Source organism: Prionailurus viverrinus, chromosome B3, assembly GCF_022837055.1.
Source record: "Prionailurus viverrinus isolate Anna chromosome B3, UM_Priviv_1.0, whole genome shotgun sequence".
Lineage (NCBI taxonomy): Eukaryota > Metazoa > Chordata > Mammalia > Carnivora > Felidae > Prionailurus > Prionailurus viverrinus.
Window position 1 is genome coordinate 111,345,981 of NC_062566.1, and position 20,512 is coordinate 111,366,492.

The 20,512-nt window shown below is 48.4% G+C and overlaps 1 protein-coding gene across 3 annotated transcripts in view; it reads left to right on the forward strand.

Annotated features, from left to right (window-relative positions):
* SMOC1 (SPARC related modular calcium binding 1) overlaps positions 1 to 20,512 on the forward strand; it is a 159,068-nt gene that overhangs the window by 103,265 nt on the left and 35,291 nt on the right. For 2 of the 3 annotated variants that reach the window (XM_047863683.1, XM_047863684.1), the window contains exons 4-6: positions 2,446 to 2,545; positions 4,692 to 4,739; positions 19,201 to 19,290. In XM_047863683.1, coding sequence (XP_047719639.1) covers positions 2,446 to 2,545; positions 4,692 to 4,739; positions 19,201 to 19,290 — 238 coding nt within the window. The remainder of the gene's footprint in view (positions 1 to 2,445; positions 2,546 to 4,691; positions 4,740 to 19,200; positions 19,291 to 20,512) is intronic. The other variant, XM_047863685.1, reaches the window with a different exon arrangement.

Sequence of the window (20,512 nt, forward strand, 5' to 3'; positions counted from 1 at the left end):
CGGCCACGGCCAGGGGAACTGTGGGGCCTTGGAGTGAGTCAGTGTGGCCGCCCAGCCCTGGGGACTGGTTTCTCCACAGGTGATTATTGGCCAGGGAGGAGAAAGCAGCCAGCCAGGCTCCATTAAAATACTGCCACAGGCAAGGAATCATCTAGGAACTGTCCCCTGCAGGGCTGACAGAGTCTGGAGGGGTAAACTCCCAAGTCTCCAGCAGGGTTTCCCACCCAAGCCTCTGGAGGTTAGTTACTAAGGGAGCTCTGGCCCCAGAGGAGGCCGGCTTGCCAGGTGTTTCTGACACAGCTGAGAGCAATCATCACTGCAGCCACCTTGTATCCAGCCATCTCCCGTGCCAGGACTGGACTCACACTGTCTGTTTTCTTTGCCAGAGCCTCCAGGCTTGGCGACGTTATCCCCATTTCATAAATGGGGCTCAAAGAGCTAAGTCACGTGCCTCATTTGTAACTGGCCAGACCCGGATGCAAACCCAGGAATGGGTTCCTCCTATTCCATCCTTAGCTTTCTCAGAGGGTAGCACTGACTCGACCCAAGATATTGATCGGGGGGTTGAGCATCTAGGGCAGCAACCGCAGCCATGGAGTTTATGGATAGCTCCACGAGATGAAATGGGAGTGGAAAATGGCACTGGAGTACAGGCACTGAGTGTAATTTCTCTACGTGGGCAGTCAAGGTGAGCGCCTCATTGATACACAGTCATCATACTGGTACGTCCTGCGTCTTGGTCTTACCCTGATTTCTGTGGGTAGGCCTGTAGCCAGACAACCGGTCTTGGGGACAACTACAGCTTTTGGTACACACATAAGAGCTGAAGCCATTCCGCGGTTTTCTGCCTTTCTCACCCGGGCCATCGGATCTGTCTTCCGTGTAAACCCTCTCTGCTTCCCCAGTCAATGTGTATTTTATTACTGTCCATCCTTGATTCCAATTATGTCCTTGATCCCCAGAGGCACTTTTTTCACATGTTAATGTCTTTGCAGTTGGCACCCATTCTGTCATTGAGGTCTACGTTTAAAGTAGTGGGGCTGTTTAAATTGCTACCTTTTTAGAACTGATGGGGACCAAGAACGGGGCCATATGATAATTCAAGCATTTATTCAACTCATCAGATGCCTACATTATGCTAGATGCTTAGGAGATAGAAATAACCAGCATGCAATCCCTTGCCTTAGGAAGGTCACAGTCTTGAGGGGGAGAGAAGGGCTCCTAATTTAAGGAGCCAGGGTGTATGGAGGATCAGAGGAGAGAAGGCGGGGAGTCGGGGACCACTGGGCGGAGAAGGTGCATCGTGAAGGGGGTGGGAATACAAAGGGGCTAGGAGGGGGTGGGGATGGTTTGGGGAATGGTATTCTGGACCACTGACTAGTCGGAGCAGACAAATGTTGAGAATCATGAAATCCTATGAGGCGTTTGCCGGCTTCAAAGGGTTTGCTGTGGTTCCAGTGGAGGGCACTTGTGGAGACATGGGTGTAAATGAGGTCTCAGGGATAGGCAGGAGGCAGATCTTGGGGGACCTTGAGCTCCACACAAATGAGCTTAATCTCCATCCTGAATCCAATGGCAAATCACCGAGTGGTTTTCAGCCGGGGGGGGGGGGGGGGGGTGATGCCCTGATTTGTGTAGAGGAGCTCCGTGTTGGGAAACGGATGGGAAAGAGGATGGCGGGGTGGGGTGGGAGGAAATGGACAGAGTGACGGCTGTTGCAAGAGAGAGAAAAGTCACCCTGAATGAGGCAAAAGCCTCATTTTTATTTACTATTCCTAGACAGGGTGGGCCTGATTATGGAGGCTTGAGGTGGATCGCCCAGTGTTACAGCGGGGCCTCTAGAACCTGCAGGTAGAAGTGGCTTTGTTCTTACCTTAACCCCGTCATCTAGCGGGCAACTGCTAGTGACGTGCCACCCGATCAGTAGGCAGGCTGACTATATGAACGAACGGATGCTGGGAAAAGCTAGAAAAAGAAGAAGAGCTCACTACTTGTCGATGCCTGTTAAAGAAGAGTCCTTATCAGCCTGCAGCGGTGAATTTCCAACTTGCACTTGCCAAATTAGCTCACCAGCCAGAATTGTTTACGAGTGGATGGGGCTGTATGTCAGTGCTCAGGGGGGAGAATGTGCAGGTCTTGGTGAGAGCCATCACAGGGAGGACGAAGTGGGTATATCTGGGTATGAGATAGGCTATTCATCATTCAAAGTCACGAGAAAGAAATAGGTAGGTTGTGTGGTTGTGCCTGGGAATTACACAGAAGACGCATAATCCATGTTGTTGGCCTACTGACCCACCTGCAATAGACAGTGGGGACAGAGGCTGGGTGAGAGGAGGAAAGAGCTCCTCTGCCATGGTGGCAACACCTTGGAAGGGGTGGGAGATGACTGCTGATATGGCGACGCCAGACTTACGGTTCTCTTCCCCTCCCCGCTTCCCCGAACAGGTGCAGTGCCATACTTACACAGGGTACTGCTGGTGTGTCACCCCAGATGGGAAGCCCATCAGTGGCTCTTCTGTGCAGAATAAAACTCCTGTATGTTCAGGTACCGTAGGGAGGGGCGGGAAGAAAGAAAAGAGCTGGAGAGAGACCCTTAGCTGGTCTCCTGCCTCTCGCGGGGGAACCTTTGAAAACTGGTTGAAAGACGGGTGGTGGTTAGGAGCCCTCTTCCGGGTCAGGGAGGATTCCATTCGAACACGCTGCTCTGCAGTCAGCTGGATGATGGGGTCCGTATAGGCCCATGTGTATGTATTTCTTTATTTTGAGTTTAGGTTTCTGGTCCAGTGCTCTCTTCCCAGGCATCGGCTGTGACCCCTCAAGAATGGCATATAAATTTTTAGCTTGGGTGCTCTGCTTGCTGGTGGCCTCAGGAGCACTTTATTGAGGTAGATTTTAAGACCGTATGGGAGTTCAGCATCAGAGGCTGAATGATCAACTGGTGATGTCTGTCATGGGCACACGAGAGGAGAGTGGTGGCATGATGCCATATATTTGTCCCTCCCCCCCCCCCCCAACAAATGTAATGTAGAGTAATGGAAAACTTTCATGACAGTGGCCCTCAATTCTGGCTGTCATCGGCAGTGCCTGGGGAATTAAAGAGCCCAGGTGTCGAGGCTCCTCCCCGTATAGTCTGATCCAGTAGGTCTGGAATGAGACCTGGAGTCCACATGTTGGCGAAGCTTCTCAGGCGGTTTTGGTGACTAGACAAGCTAGGGAATCATTGCTTTCTAGTGACCCATTACATAAGCCCATAGCATAATTAAGTTCCTTTCTATTTCAAACTCCATAAGCATAGAGACATTTTGCTCTCAGGTCAGCCTCGTGGGATTGTGCGTTTTGGATTTATATAAGCTCCACATTTTCCACTTCCATTCAGATAGTAGGGGACTTGGGAGCCACTCCCTTAATTCACTATGTGGCTCAGTCCTCATTCAAGAAAGCCTGTCCAGCCACAAGCTGCTTCCTATTTCTTCGTATCTCTGTGTATAAGGTTTTATTTATTTACTTATTTTTAATTTTTAAGTGCAAGCACATTATAAAACATTTTTCTAAAACCTATGGGAAACTCCAAGGGTTAGCAGGCCTGCCATCCTAACGTTTTTCTGTTTTCATAAAACGTATTCATTTTTCTACTGGCCCTGCTCTATAAAGGGAGCGGTAAGAAAGGGCAGTGAGCATCTACATTAGGAAACCAAGATTTGCAGGCCAAAATGGAAAGTTTACTTTATTTGTGGTTTACATGGAAACTGGAAACCTTAATTGGGGTTGGTGTGGGGCAGGGCAGGAATGAGCCCTCCTTGCAAATGACCTGGAAAGTTTCATTTAAAGCAAACAAATGCACCAGAAACAGGCCATGCAGGGGAATATAATTGAATTCTCACAAAACTAGTATATGGAGAAGGGGTATGATATGGAGTGAGAAAATAGGGATTCTTTGTTTCTCCTGGGGGTGGGACCTCTCTGCATATGCCCTTATGTGGGTGAGCTGCCCCTGCCCTGCATGTTGTGGGTTCCATGAGGAAGACAGGTGCCACAGGGTCAGGACCGCGGGATGGGTGCACGTGGCATCCTAGCACATGCAGGGCGAAGCGTTCGGCCAAACACACACACACCACCCCCTCCTCGAGGAATAGGCCGCGTCTAGAAAATTGTTTCCATGCCTCAGACTATTTTGGCCCATTCAGTACAATTGGGCCAACAATTTTCTACTTAATGCAGATGGAAAATCGCCGATTTCCTGCCCTAACCAGCAAGGGATGTGAATCATTGCATTTGCAGTAAGAGGGGTTTCTTTTCAGTTGGCCCTACTGAGTGGACATGGCTCAGAACATGGAGGTGGTGGGAACTGGGGGAGATGGGGAGCGAAGGTGAGGGGCAGTTATCGGAACGTCACTCACCAGGGAGTTATGTAGATGTGGAGTTTTATAAAAAATCTGGTCACGGCTGTTGCCTGGAAATCATGGTTCACCTCACTGGTACTGTGATATCAGTGACATTGATGTTAAACAAACCCCACTTGACATGTATGTATGTACTAGCTTTGTATATAATGTCCCTAGACGTGTATACAATGTATGTATATACATAACCAACCACACGCTCATAACATGAGGCTTTGCCAGCTCTTTGAAAGAAACCAACAACCACAATGCATTCTGAATGTCTATGTTTTTGTTTCCCTTTCGCCCAAGGTTCAGTCACCGACAAGCCCTTGAGCCAGGGTAACTCAGGAAGGAAAGGTGAGTAGAGTTTTATGCTCTATCCAAATGTTTGCTTCTAAAGCCAGTCCAAGGAGAGTTCTAGACAAGATGGAAGGAGCCTGGGTGTAAGCTAAAAGTCCCCCACAGAAAACCTCCATTCTTATTCTGGGCTTCCTCCTAGAAGCACCGGAGGTAAGTAAGGCTCGTACCGTGGTGGGGACCAAGCTCGCAGACGTTCTGAGGGATGGGAGTGAGTACGGCATACAGAGCTGGCAGGGCCCCTGAGAATCTTGGTTCCTGGGCAGTTCAGTCCATCAGCTACCACGTAGCCGGCATTACGCCAAAAAAGACGATGAAGGCAGGCATGTCCAAGTCTGCCCTGACCCTCTTGCTTTGGAAAGTCGGTTGAACATTTTTTCCCTTCCCCGACTCTCCTTAATAATTCATTGTTCCAGCCCATCTGGATTTTCTTCGCTAAGACTAGCCTGGCTGCACGGGCTTGCCACCTGGGCAGCCGTTGTCTTGGGATTCCCAATCATCCTGTCTTTAAACTTGTGTCTTGTTAAGTCCAGCGGGACAGTGAAGCCTGCATGTGCACATCCGCGTCACCCTGTTGGCCTATGGTTTTTGTGATGCACGCGGCACGCTTTCCCCCGAACAACGTCAAATAGAAAAATGTAAAACACCACGACAAGTCAAGAGAGACGCCATGGAAGAGAGGATAAAACTTTATAGTTTAGTGCCCTTAATGGCACGGTGTTCCCGCCTTTTGAACAAAGGGCCTTGCATATTCATTTTGCACTGGGCCCTACAAATTATGTGGCTAACCTCAATTAAGGCATTTGTCTGAGTGCTATTTAGTGGAGCCGCCGACATGAGGAACAGGTCCCTGGGATATGCGGACCATAATTTCCAGCGTGGAGGACACCAAGTTCCACCACCGCTTACCTTCAGGACCACACACACACACACACACACACACGCACACGCACACGCACACACACACAGCTTGTAGCTGCATGCAGAACAAGTATCAATTTCACTGTGTGCGCAGGCACTCTAGAACCTCCATTTCGGGCTCTTGGGTAAAATCCAGACGGGGGATGATTGCATCCGAATCTGGGCCTCGGGAATTTCATGTTTGTAAATGCCCACGTGGAGAGCCGGGCCTACAGAGGATCAGTGTGAGGTTCCCCGGGCTTGTCCTGCACGTGCTGTCACGAGGAGACTGAGGCAAGACCCTGGCCCCCGCCCCGAATCCTTATTCCATGGGGGTGGGAAGAAGAGGCAAAGTCACCCTGCCCGATTGCGGGAAACGAGAATCTGGAGAGCCTGCTGCCCCCCAGTGCAGGTGCTCTGAGAAGTCACGGAAGTGGAGCATAGTGATACCACTAGAAAACGTGGACTAATGGGCCTTCCCGCAAGCAGGAATGAGTAAGTGGGTAAAAAGAAGGGAGCAAATGCCTTTCTAGGTCTCTCCCAGGACAGGGAGAGGTAGCCGTGTGTGTCGGTGGTTCCCTTTTGGGTGGGAAAGTGGGAGAAGGGCGTGAATCATTTTTCCTGCAAAGACCTGAACTCCCCAACCCTGTGAATGGCATGTGCCCGTCTATAGTTTGCTGGAGTTGGAAAGGGGAGCTGCCTTTAATTTTGCTTGTTGCAACTAAAGACTTCAGGAACATCGCCTCTATCCTGGGGCATGAGGTCGTAGTAGTAGAAAAAAACGCTTGGCAATCATGCAAAACATACCACCCAGATTTTCCCCACCAGAGAGAACTGAGGGCATGAGGCTGCATGAAGCCCCCACACTGAGAAAGGCAGACGATAGGATTTTAGTTCTTAAACCGCACAGAGAAGTACTTTCCAGGTTGATGTGGCTTTGCACCCAATGGGCAACAAAAGAAACAGACCTGTGGTCATTGTGGCTTCCTGGTGATCCGGCTGGAAGAGGGCAGGGGACCCTGATTCCTCCAGGGATGGTGCAAGGAATAGGCGTAGAGTCTGACGCCTCCTCTCAGAGACAAGTTGCTCAGTTTCCAGCATTTTGTTCCCCTACTCCAGATGGGTTCCTGCCTCCCAGATGGCTCTGCGGAGGCTTCCTCTGTGGTGCAGAAGCCCAGTGGGGGATGCTAGGACTCGCTCGTCTCTGGAGACTTGACTTTTGCTCATAGCCTCTCCTTCCTTCTACTTTGGAGGACCTACATAGGTGCTAACCCTCTCCTCTTTGTCTGTCGTAGGCCGTGCAGAGAAAAGCAGGCTCAGGCCACCTGTAGGAAGGGCCACCTGAAGCCACACCTGTCCAGGAAGCTGGGGTTTGAAGGGGGACAGGGTGCGAGAGGGCATTTGTAATATCCTGTGTCGGCCGCTGAGGTCCCTCTCTCGGCTGCCACTTAAGAATGGAATGTGCTCCGAAGGGCAGCAGGTGGGAAGACACAAAGGCCCCTTGTCTGAGCTGGTGCCCACACGTGGGGTCTCCTAGACGGCATCTCCCGGGAGCTGGAGCTCACAGCCCTGAGGCCTGCTGCAGAGATGTGAGGCCTGGGCCCTTGTGCAGAGTGAGGGGTACAAGCCAGGCCCCGGGTCTGGGTGTGAGAGTGGTAGGGGGTGGCAGCGGGGAGCGGGGGTTGAGGGGAGAGGCGCAGGCCCAGCCTTTCCTCTCCCGCCCTCTTGCCTTTTGGAGCCCGCTCTGCCGACAGGGCTCGGAGGGATCGGTTCCCTCTGCCTGGAAGGAATGAAAAGGTGTATTGTGCGAAGAAGGAAGGTCTGGTTGCCAGCCAGGAATTAGTCCTGCGGAGGAGAGGAGGAGAAGGCCGAGCAGAGGAGGCTGGGGGAGGAGGCTCAGAGAGATAACAGGAGGTAGGGAGGAGGGAGAGAGGCCGGGCGGTAGCGGGTCACAGGCGGCTGGCCCAGACAGGAGGCCTGGGTTGCGGCTCCTGGGTCCACAGGTGTGAGGCCCGAGGGGAGAAGTGGGGGAAGGAGGGAGGGAGGCGCTGTTATCTTACCCAGATGCACGTGCTCTGGGAGGGGAGGAGGGTCAGAACTTCAGACTATTTACTTAATCCCTTGGAATGTCCTTTCCTCGCTCTGTTCTTTGGGCCCCTTGTGTTTCACGGACCCCTTTATGGGCACATGTGTGGTAATTAACACGTGCAGTGTAGGTCCCGGGCCATGTGTTTGAGTTTCAAATATCCATTGATCTGGGGCACTCCCATCTTGGCTCCCCTCCCCTTCTTCTCCTTTGGTCCTTGCCCTTGAAGAGTGATGCGGTGGGGGGGGGGGGGGTGAGGGGGAGCTGGGGGGGCACACGTGCCTCCACATGTGTGTTATTGGTGCTTCAGAGGACTATCAGAAGAGAGGAAGAAGGCCGCCCTTGAGCTCTGACAATCTGCTGCTAAAACAGTTGGAGGCCGCAGAAGCTGAGGTAGAGATAAATTTTTGGTTTCAACCGAAGCAGGTCGAAGGACAGCTGGGCAGAGGCTGGGAGGCAAAATGCGTTTAGAGATCATGAACTTACCCAGAGCAGATTTTCCCGGCCAACCAAGGCTTGCAGATTTTCCCGAGGTGCCTCTTTCTGGGGTCTTGATGCTAATGAAAGTGGACGATTTGGGGAGCTTCCAGGATTGCTGAATACGGAGTCAGGGACTGGTCCTGGGCTTGATTGCTTGTGAGGTGCAGGAGGGGAGTTCTCAGCCTCTAGGGGGTGACGGCCGGAGAGCATTTGTAAAATTCTTTCTGCCAGTTCTCTGGGAGCTTTCTTCTGTGCACCCAGGACCACGGAGATCCCGGGCTGGTGCTTCTGTGCACAGCGAGTGAAAGTTGAGGGCCGTCAGGAGTTTTCTGCAGTTTGAGTATTTCCTACTTGTAAGAGGTCTAGGATTTAGCTGTTTAAGGAAAGTGAGAGAAAAATGAAAACATTAGCAGGCTCTGCCTTCTGTACTTGTCAAGCCAGTGTTGGAGAGGGGCAGTACTCCCAAAACCCAACCCACCTTTAATTTGTGGAGACTTGTTATTCCCCCTGAGCTGCTCCATACTGTGTGCTCTCAGTAAACAGTGAGTCACAGTTATTTGTCGTGGGTCCCTCTCTGCATCTCAGTGTTTAGAATCTTTCACGGAGCCTGGTCTACAGGTTGGTGCCCGCTCAGAGGACCTATCGCTGCGGTGGTGGATGAAGCAGAGCTCTCATTCAGGGCTGAGGGATGTGCTTAGGGCAGGGTCTGGCAGTCCCCAGACAAAGGGGACTGTGTGGCCTCCAGCCTCGGCCCTCCTGTGGTCGGCACACCTAAAGGAGGTTCACCTCGCCGCCCTGAGCCTAGCTGAGGTGTGCGAGGCTGGCTGTCTCAGAACATTCCACAAGCGGAGCATCGTTCCTGCTCAGATGACTTTAACCTCTTCCCAGCTACCTCTCTTTTCTCTTCCCCCAGCACTGAAGGAGAGGCTGGGTCAGTAGTCGACCTGTCGGCATTGCCATCAGATGGCAAAAGTCTGACTGCCCACTGTCTGGGGCTGGATTTGATTGGAGACGGGCAGCTGCTGACCTCTAGGGGTCGGGCCTCTGCTCACATCAGATTTCCCCAGGGAGAAGCATTCTCTCTGATACGGTGCCTGCTGAAACAGAACTGTGTCTCGGCAGCTCCAGGCCCGCGAGAGGCGGTTTTTTGCTCTCTGCATGTGTGTTGCCGCTGTTTGCTGGTGTCCCGAGCCGCCCTGACCAAGCCTGGCACCTCCGTGTACCGGCTTTGTGGGGTTCGGTTGCAGAGGGGTGTGCCTGGGTGTGTTTGAGCGCTCATGCATGTGCTGTATCTCTTTCCTGCCCCACCCCCCAGTTGGCTCATGGCACTCAATCCCGGCCCTCCATCTCAGTCCCTATTCTGGGGTCTCTGAAAGAAAGCTATGTGTGGAGGCTACTAAACAAAGAGTTTGAATCCCTGCCATATCCCCACTTCCGAGGACCAGAGAGGAAATGGGGTTTAGGCATCTGGAAAAGCCTCCTAGTCATAGATCCTTATGAGTCCCTGGTGTTACTAGTAACCTTCAGGGTATCTACTTGGCTTCTTATTCTTTTATTCAGCAGATATTTATTGAGAGCTTCCTAAGTGTCAGGCTCGTTGCAGTCACTGAGGACCCAGTGACAAGTAACATGATGAGAGTCCTGGCCTTACCCTGTGGAACCATTCTAATGGTTCTTAGCCTCTTCTTACAGAGGTTATCTTCAGATGGAGGTAAAGCCTCCCAGGGAGCACAGACGTCTAGATGTTGGGAAGCTGTCACCTGGGCAGGGAGGCAAAGCAGGTGACCCCTTCAAGCAGCCCTGGTCGGTAGTTCCCATGGCCAGAGCCTCTCAGGAAAGGCCCTTGGAGGAGGCTGCCTGGGATGAGCATGGCCCACTCACAAGTTCTTGATCCCTCTGCCTGGTGCCTTTGTGGGGCCCCCCGGAGTGCAGGTGAAGGCTCAGAAATTGTCAGGCCATCAAGACTACACTGTCCCTTGACTGAGTGAGTTCAGTTTCAGGCGTGGCCCAGCAACCTGGATAGAGGCAGGGATTTCAGCCAGTGGGTGCAAAGGCCTCAGGACCATGTCTGAACCACTTATCGCTAGCTCTGAGCGCCATGGAGCTCCCAGGGGAGGGGCGGCTCTCAGGTCCTCCTCTCCCAATTTTGTGACTGCTGAAAGAAAACTGAGATTCAAAAGCAGCTTGTTGTAAAGTTTCTACGGAAAGGCAACGGAGCTAGAAGAGGTAAAACAATCTTGAAACGAAAAATTACGTGGGAGGGACCATTCTATCTGATTTTTTTAAAACAAAGAGATCTTTAGTGCTTTACTCCTCCATGTCCCGTTATGAATTTCCAACTCATACTTCCCTGTGTTCTTCTGAACAAATGCTCTGACCTCTCCCCTTTTAGATATGTTTGTTTCATTTCCTATTTTAAAAATGACTTTTTTTTTTGAGCGCTTTTAGGTTCGTGGCAAAATTAAGAGGAAAGTGCACAGATTTCCCATATAGCCCCTGTCCCGATAAAGGCACAGCCTCCCCCATTATCAACATCTGCACCAGAATGGCACATTTGTTACAATTAGTGAATCTTCACTGACACATCATTATCACCCAAAGTCCATAGTTTACATTAGGGGTCACTCTTGGTGTTTTACTTTCTATGGGAATGGACAAATGTATAATGACATATATCCACCGTTATAGTATCAGAGTTGCTTCACTCTTCTAAAAATCCTCTGTGCTCTGCCTGTATATGCCTTTTCACCCCCACTCCCCACCCCTGGCAACCCCTGATCTTTTTACTGTCTCCATAATTTTGCCTTTTTCAGAATGTCACAAAGTTGACGTCCTAGTACTCTGATTAAGACTTATACTGCTGTAGTAATCAGGACAGTGTGGCCTTGGCCAAGGGATAGACACAGAGATGAATGGAACAGAGCAAAGAACCCAGGCCTGCACTTCTATGGCCAACTGACATGACTAAGGCGTACAAGTAGTTCCAAGGTAGAAGGCACCACAGTGACTGGACATCCATAGGCAAAAACAGAAAACCCCAAACCTCACAACTTATACAAAAATTAACTCAAAATGGACCTCGGACCAAAATGTAAAATGTAAAAACTCTTAAAACTTTTAGAAGAAATCACAGCTAGGTGAACCTAGAGCTTTTGTGTCTTAAGAACAACTAACACATGATCTAAGAAATTGACAAATTGGACCTAATTGGGGTTAAGAACTCGCTCTGAAAGATCTTGTTAAGAGAACAAAAAAAAAGTACAGACTGGGAGGAAATACTTACAAACCACATATATGACACAGGACTTCTATTTAGGACATGTAAAGAACTCTCAGAAACTCAACAAAATACACGAATAGACATTTCACCAGAGCATCTATGCAGGGGGCAAATAAACGCACAAAAAAGATGCTCAACATCATTAACCAAAAAGAAATGCAAAGTAAGATCATGATACGGTATCACTGTGCACCTGTTAGAAGAGCTAAAATAAAAAATAGTGACAGTACCAAAGGCTGTGGTGAGACTGGGTCCTTCATGCATTATTGGTAAGAATGCAAAATGATACAGCCACTCTGGAAAATACTTTGGAAGTTTCTTTACAAAGTAAAGAACTAAACATCCATTTACCATATAGTCTGGCAATTGCACTCGTGAGCATTTATTCCAGAGAAAAGAGAACTTGCGCGTACACAAAAACCTGTGCGGGGGCGATCACGGCAGCTTTACCTGTAGTAATCAAAGAGGGAAACAACGCAGGCATCCTTCAGTGGGTGAAACACAATGGTGCCTGTACGACTCGGCCATAGGAGGAAATACGACTCAGCCATAGGAGGAAATACGACTCAGCCATAGGAGGAAATAAACCGTCGGTATGCACATCTATGGCTTGGATGGATCTCAAGGGCATTACGCGAAGTGAGAGAAGCTGATTTCCAAAGGTCATATACTGCATGATTCCATTTGGAGAACATTCTAGAAAGGACAAAATTATAGAGACAGAGAAAGGATTAGTGGTTGCCAGGAGTGAGAGATGGGGTGCACGAAGGGAAGCGTGATTATAAAGGGATAGTAGAGGGAGATCTTGGTGGTGATGAACTCGTTCTGTGTTTTATTGATGGTGGTTACACGAATCTGCACATGGATAAAATTGCATAGAATTACACCCCCCCCACACACACACACACAAATGATTACGTGTAAAACGGGTGGAGTGTGAATAAGCTCTGTGGATTTCACCAGTATCAATGCCCTGACTCTGATATTGTACAATAATGGGGCTACCTATATAATTTCAGGTTACCTATATATTTATGTTAACTATAAATATGTTACCCTTGGGGAAACTGGGTGAAGCGTACTGTATTATTTCTGCAGTTTCCTGGGAACCCATCATCATTTCAAAATAAAGAGTTAAAAAAATCAGCACAGTTCTCTTAGTGCACCCAGCTCTGAACTGACTTTGCCACTGGTGGCTCCTTCTCCCCCCTCTCCCCGCTCCACTCCCTCTTCCTTTTTCTCCTCTTCTTCTTCCATGTCTGGTCTATTTTTTCCACCAGCATCATGTTTTTACTCTTATTCATGGGAATGTGGAGCTTGAGGACTTAGGGAATTGTTTGCAAAAAGACCACTTTAAGCTTGTTTTTACTTCATTTGGGAGGGAGTGTGCAGGTGGGTAGATGGAATGCAAAACATTGATCTCTTGCTCTGGAAAGGACCTGAAGGGCCCAGATAACCTCTGTTCTCAAAGGTCAGGATTAGGAAAGCTCACAGTACATTTCTGAGCCTTGTGGTCATGGGACATGCATCTTAGGAAATGTTGAAGTTGACTAAAATTCCATCCTCCTCCTGGTATGATTTGGGCCAGTGCCTTACAGGACTTTCGCAAACAGGCACTGTTGTCTTCCTGTGATGCCCAGATTTCATCATTTCAACTTCTACACAAGGTCTCTGAGTCACACACTGAAGGGGTTGGTGGCTCTGGTGTAAATGTGGTCCCTTCAAAAGCGCGAACCTTCCAGTTCCACCAGGCTGAAGTTTATCTCTGTGTCTTTGGAAAAGATGACCAATGGCAGCCTAAAAAGAATTCAAGAGGGAGCGTGACCCGTGATGGACATGGTTTGGGCAGAGCCCAAGAATCCAAGGGGGACTTGGGATCACTGAGAGACCTTCCGAATCTCAGGAGGGGGGTGGTGATTTCTTTTTTCTTCATTCTCCAAGGCTCCTCAGTCTCAGAGACCCCAAGAGATGCCATTAATACAGATTCCTCCTCTGGCCCCTTTGACACATTTGCTTTTGAAGGACCTGGAAGAGAAAGCTCTTTGTATGTGGTCAGAATAAACTCATTGTACACCCAAACAATTAACTCCTCAATGGACTTGCCAGCGCCTTGAAAGGCGCGGCCCTGCTTCCCTGGACCTCTTGGGCTCTATTCAATCCCTTAAGCACACCAATGTTTTTGAGTTTTTGTTTTGTTTTGTTTGTTATTCTGAAAAGTCTTTCGCTGAGAATAGTCAGAGCGGATCAACATTGTCCTCAGCCCGCATTTATCTCCACTTGCCAGCGAGTGTCAATCAGGAATCAAAAAGCCAAACAGAGGAGGCTTTGAACGGTGTCATCGGGGGTCGAAGTGACTTCCAGCTGTCTGTGCGTGGGCCAGGCCTTCTCGCAGGGCAAGGAATAGTGCTGTCACACAAACCCACTGTCTGGACAGCCTTGCAGAGCCCGTGTGGGGCTGTAACTCTCTGGGGCCGCACCTCGAGGCCGAGGCATGGCTGGGGGTTGAAGAAATTGCCAGGGCCCTGGGGCTGGGCCATTTCCACTGCTGCTCACTCCCTTGGGGCTTGAGCACATCACTTTCTATCCCCAAGACTCGATCTCTTTTTATCTGCCTGGTGGCTTCCTCTGTGCTGGCCAGTGGTGAGAACAGATGAGGAAAACCACCTGCCCAAAACTCGAGTGTTGCAAAATGTGGTACCATTATTGCTGATCTTGACGGTATCCTTGAGATGTTCTGTCAGGTTTGCCTCATTCATTCATTCATTCATTCATTCGTGTAAGCTTGCCTTGTTTTTTTAATTGTTCTATTTTTTTACTTTTTTCGTGTTTCCAAACTTACTTTTTTTTTTTTTTTCTTTTTTTGGCCTGGAAGAAAAGTGATAATCTTTGAATTGGCTTTTTTTTTTTTTTTCCAGTGTTCTCTCCTCTTCTCCTTGTTCTGGAAGAGTATTGTGGTATTAAAGAGAACTAAAGTCTTACTATTTGAGGTCCAAAAGAACCACCGACCATGAGCATCAGGCATCACATCGTCCTGTGCATATATGTAAACTGAGATTTCAGATACATTTTTCTTTAAAGTACATGGGAAGGTCTCCACCCAGATTAAGAATCACTGAAATAACAGCACTACCTCCCCTTTTGTTTTTACAGCTTTATTGAAGCATAATTACATGCCATAAAATGTACCCATCATAAACGTCCAGTTCACTGGATTTAGCACAGAGCGTTGTGCAGCCGTTACCGGTGAACATTTCCATCGTTCCAAAAAGAAACCTTGTACCCATTTATAGTTATAACCCACTGCCTCCTCCAGTCCTACGCAACTACACAGCTGCTGTCTATCTCTATGGGCTGATCTTTACTAGGCATTTCATAGAAGTGGAATCATACAATATGTAGTATTTGCACATGGCTTATGGCTTCTTTCATTTATTATAATGCTTTTGAGGTTTATATTGTCACACGTATTAGTAATTCATTCTTTTTCATTGCTGAGTAATATTCCATCATCTGGATTTATCACCATTTGTTTATGTGTTCGCCAGTCGGCAAACATTTGGATTGTTTCCAGTTTGAGGCTATACACATAATGCTGCTATGGATATTGGCATACATGCCTCTGAGTGGACATGTTTTTCTTTCTCTTGGTTGGCTTCTCAAGAGTGGAATGTCTGGTAGAATGATAAGTTTACGTTTAACGTTTTAAAGAAATTGCAAAAACAGGGGCACCTGGGTGGCTTAGTCTGTTAAGCGTCTGACTTTGGCTCAGGTCATGATCTCATGGTTCGTGAGTTCGAGCCCTGCATCGGGCTCTGTGCTAATGGCTCAGAGCCTGGAGCCTGCTTCAGATTCTGTGTCTAATGTTTTTTAAACATTTATTTTATTTATTTTTTTTTTAATTTTTTTTTCAACGTTTATTTATTTTTGGGACAGAGAGAGACAGAGCATGAATGGGGGAAGGGCAGAGAGAGAGGGAGACACAGAATCGGAAACAGGCTCCAGGCTCTGAGCCATCAGCCCAGAGCCCGACGCGGGGCTCGAACTCACAGACCGCGAGATCGTGACCTGGCTGAAGTCGGCCGCTTAACCGACTGCGCCACCCAGGCGCCCCTAAACATTTAAAAAAAAAAAGAAATTGCCAAACCGTTCTCCAACATGGCTACTCCACAGCAATGAATGAAGGTTTCAGTTTCTCCGCATCCTTGCCAACATTTGGTATTTTCTATTTTTTTTAATTTTAGCTATTCTAGCAGGTTCATAGTAGCACCTCATTGTGGTCTTAATCTGCATTTTCCTGACAACTAGTGACGTTGAGCATCTTTTCATATATCCATTAGCTGTCCATGCATCTTCTTTGGTGAAATGTCTATTAAAATATTTTGTCCACTTTAAAATTAGGCTGTTCATCTTCTAACTGAGCTGTAAGGTTTATTTTTTTTAATTAAAAACTTTGATAGGATTTTAATTTTGTAAATCCAATTTTAAAAGTAAGTGGTTAGATAAAATGGTTTATTCTCGTGGTATTTATACCTTTAAAGTCCTTGCTCATACTTAGTGTCCTAAGGCCTTTAAAGTCCTTACTCCTGCACAGTATCCTGAGACTGGGAAGGCAGGCATACTTCATTTTTAGAAGAGGATATCCCTGCCCAGAGAAGAAAAGTGCAGGGTTCAGTTTTCAGTTTATGGGATGTAAAGCCAGAATCTGGAGTGTGACCCCACTAGAGACTGGGGAATTGAGTGGAAGCTTTTCCCTCTCCCCGGGGCCCAGTGTGGGACCTGGTATTGTCCCAAGGCTTGCCAGGAAGCAGCACTGATGTGGACCTTGGACCCAGGCCTTGGACCTATGTTTGGTAGAAGGGTGCGCTTGTTTGCTGGGTTGGAAGCCAGGTGCCCAGGTGCCCGGAGATGATGGTCAGAGGGTCCTGTTGGCTTTGGCTTGGCTTCTCAGCCTTTGGGCAGCTGAGTTTCACAGGTGGCTCTCCTGGCGGCAGGGCACTTTGTCTTTTCTCACTTCATAAAGATTTCCATCTAGGGCCTCCATTGTGGCAGCGCAGCTGTATCTCTTCACCCTTGGTGACCCTACGCTGCAGGAAGATCCACTCCCTGCACGTGGCTTCATGCGATGTGGGCTCTGGGCCTGCATCTGGGTAATCGCGGAGGTCCTTGGCCTGCAGAAGTGCAGAACTTCCCCCGGGAGACTGGAAACACTTCTTCCTCTCCTTGAGCAACAGACCTCTGCTGATTGCTACACCAGATGGGCAGTCCCAGACTCTCATCTGGATGATGGGCGAAATAAGCAGAATGCTTTCTCTTATCCTGCTCCAGAGAGAGTTACAGCTCTTGGAATACGGGAGGATTTTAGTTGAATATGAAAATGCTGCATGAACCGCTTTTCACTTGGGTTCTCACCGTTGTCCTCCTGGGAATGTTTGATTTCTCACTTTCCCTTTGTTGCCCTTAAGACTTCTAAAGTGAAGCCACCCGGTGTGGAGAGGCTGAGCACACCACACTAGGCTATTTAGACTGTGAACTCTGCATCCGGCAGGAGCAACCAAATGTGCATTGCAGCTGCCAAAGACTTCATTCAGTGGCTCATTGAATTCAATGGAAAGAGGTGTTAATAGAGTCAGGGGAAGTGATGCTATTAAACAAAATGACATTGTGTGGTGCTGCTCTGTGTTTATTCTCCCTCAATGACTTCCAGATCAAACTTCCACAGTTTTGCATCAAAAGATGCCTGTTCAGGACTCCAGTGTGAGGCAAATAAGATGTCCAGCTAGTTAACTCCTCTCCCTCTGCTATATCTCATTCCCTGGAATGATTGTCACATAGTTGGGGATCGCCTTGGCCCCTGTCGGAGTGGGGTCTTGGTGTCAGCACAGGGGAATAATAGCAGGGTCAGGTGTCACACAACTGTTGGATTGCTGGCCTCAGCCTCCAGCCACGATTAGGGTCTCTATAGCTCTCCAGTCTTAAGATCCCAAGGGTGGGGTGTTGGTGCAAGAAAGGGATCAGAACTCTGTGTTCTTCCTCCCTCCTTGATAAGATGCAGAGAAGTCGGCCAAAGGTCTCGGGAGCTCCAAATGGTGGAGGGTTGTTATTATGGGTGATCTGACTGGCGTCGCAGAGACTATCTGAGAACTTGCATTCTCCATAGTTAATGAAATAGGTGAAGGGGATTAAGAGGTACCACCTTCTGGTTATGAAACAAATAAGATACGGGGATGTAACGTGCATAGGGAATATAGTCAATAATAGTGTAACAACTTGGTGTGGTGACAGATAGTCACTAGCCTTACTGTAGGCTGTATGCTTGAAACGAATACAATACTGCATGTGAATTATTCCTCTGCTAAAATAAACAAAACCGAAAGCTTAAAAATAAGAGCCATTGGCAAAACAAGCAAGCAAATAGAAATAAATGACTGATTGAATAAAATGACAACAAAATAGTCGATGCTTGGAGAATAGAGTGTTCGGTTGTAGAAGATTTCTGGGGGATGGTGTAATCATCACACTGCCTGAGACCCTGGGGTTCTTCTTCCCCCACCCCCGCCCAGGGAGAACACAGAGAAATCTCTCGTCTATGCATTCTCAATGGGGGCAGAGATACCAAGCAGGTGAAAATGGATTGGGGGCGGCAGGAGGAAAAAGAACTCTTTGCTCTTTTTACATAGAAAGCACAGCTATACATACACCACATCAACAGAAACACAGTGTACCTGTGTTATTGATAGTTCATTAGGTAGATGATTTAAAAAAAAAAAAAAGAGAGAAGGTCTAGGTGGGCGATAATGAAAAGAAGTTGAGAGACACTGCCCGACACTAAGGTTGGGGATCTTGATGAAAAAAACTCAAGAGTCCTGAAAGGTGGGTAAAGTCTACACTCGCTCCTGACCCACAGAGGGTCTTGCCCCGCAGGGAGCTGCCAATGTTGCTGGAATGATGTAGATTAGCGTTTTGTTACTGGCCACCTCCTGCTCCCATCATCTCTGGTACAAATTTCAGAACAAATCCAGGGTGCAGTTTCCCACATCCCCTTCCATTTTGTTTGCCCCCACCTCACTGGGAATTGGAGGGCATGATGTTTCACAGTTAAAAAAATGTTCTAAGGGTTCCTGATTCTCTTCACTTTGGCATCCTGGAGACAGGATGGGCCCTCCTGCCCTTCTCTTCCCTTTTAGGTGAGGCCAGAGAAATAGCTAGGTGTTCAAGAGGGAATAGCACCACGGTCTGGTGTTTTCCTGAAGCTCTTCAACGAGGGCCACTAGGTACTATGCTGGTACCGTTCATAAGAGGACAGGACGGAAGTGGGGACACCAGAATTTTATGCCACCAAGTATGCTAACCTTATCCTAACCTGCCTGGGCAAAACCCAGGTCTGCTGGGGAAGATGCCTGCCCCCCACCTCAGTTTTCCTGTGGGGAGGACCAGGGCTGACAGAGTCATCATGCTGGTACATGCAGGTTAGTGAGGGAGGACCCTCCAAAGCCATGACAGTTGAGCTCCCTTTTGTCCTTCCCCTGGAATGGTGAACACACAGCTGGGTTTGTCTTACTCTTGGCGTGTCTCTGTGGTTCTTTTTTCCTTCCTGTTCTTGCTTTCTATCTTTCCTTTCTCTTTGGTCTCTTCACTGGGACTTGGCCGGGCCATGTGCAAACCCCAACCATTCAACAGTGCTGGAGAGTAGATAGTATTTACCTCAATAATGGTAGTCTCTTTTCGATTCTTTTTAACCCTCAATTCAGATGACGGGTCTAAGCCGACACCCACGATGGAGACTCAGCCAGTATTCGATGGAGATGGTAAGCTCTTTTATTACTTACGACTCTAATTCTCCCACCCGTGTTTAGATTTGAGGAACATCCTTTCTTTGGATGTTTGTGTAAGCTTTATTATTAGTTTTTTCTTTTTTAATTTCAATTTTTTCCCAGTTTAGTCTGGGTTGTTTTAACCTTTTAAAAAATGCAAATCCTCCCAGGAACTGGTACACTCTCTACTTCTGGAAAGGTCCTCTGTTCTAGCCAGGCTTCCTGCCTGGCTGCTGATGTCCAACAATAACACAGCCTGGATGGACCCTTTGAGCTGCCAAGACCAAGGAGCCATGGCTGAGAAAGACAGGCCAGCACTGTCCCTTCAGTAGATGAACCGACACTTACAAGTTCCTTCTCTGTGCCCAGCGTTGTGCTAGGCCTGTGGGGGACAATGGAGGATTAGATGAGATGAAGCCTTTGCTCTCAAGACAATGCCAACTATCAGAGAACTTTATGTGTTAAATTACACGGTCTCAGTTTTTATTATAATGGACATTTAAGGGAGAAAGAGATCACCATGGTCTGGGAAAAGACTGTGTCAAGAGATGGAACGTGGACTGGATCTTGAAAGGAGATGGGAAGAATCAGGGCATTGTAGTTGGGGTGGTGGGGAGGGGAGCATATGGTGGGGATGGGGTATTGTAGGAAAGTAGGGGGAAAGGGATTGGTTAGTGGACCTGGTTTAGCTAAGTTGGACCATGAGAGCTGAGTCAAGACATTTGTAAGAGGAGAATTCTAGGGCAAGAGAAATAGTGTGGCTGGTAGCAAGATAGAGGCTGGATGTCCCTGGAGGTATGAGGAATGACAGGTGAGGCATGGAGTGCAGAAGGCTGGCCTCTCTTTGAACTTGGGTTGCTCCTGGCCTGCATTCTTCAGGATGCTTTGCTGTGTACTCCAAGTTCCCATGAAGAAGAGCAGGAAGCTTGGCAGAGTGCAATTTCCAGAAAGTCTGACAGTGAGGTTTGACTCTGAGTGCAACATGCAGCGACCTCTGAGCAGCTTTCGGCTGACTGTATCCAGGCCTAAATCACGAGACTGGACAGGGAGACAGGAGTAAAAAGAAATTGTGCCATTGGTTGGTACTGTGGCTAGGGATGTCTCTAGCACAGGCTCAGCTCTAGATAGGATTGAATGTGAGCTGTCCTTTACAACTGGTCATTTAGTGGAACATACGCGTGTTCATGCCTAGAAATTCAGATGTTTCTGTGATCCA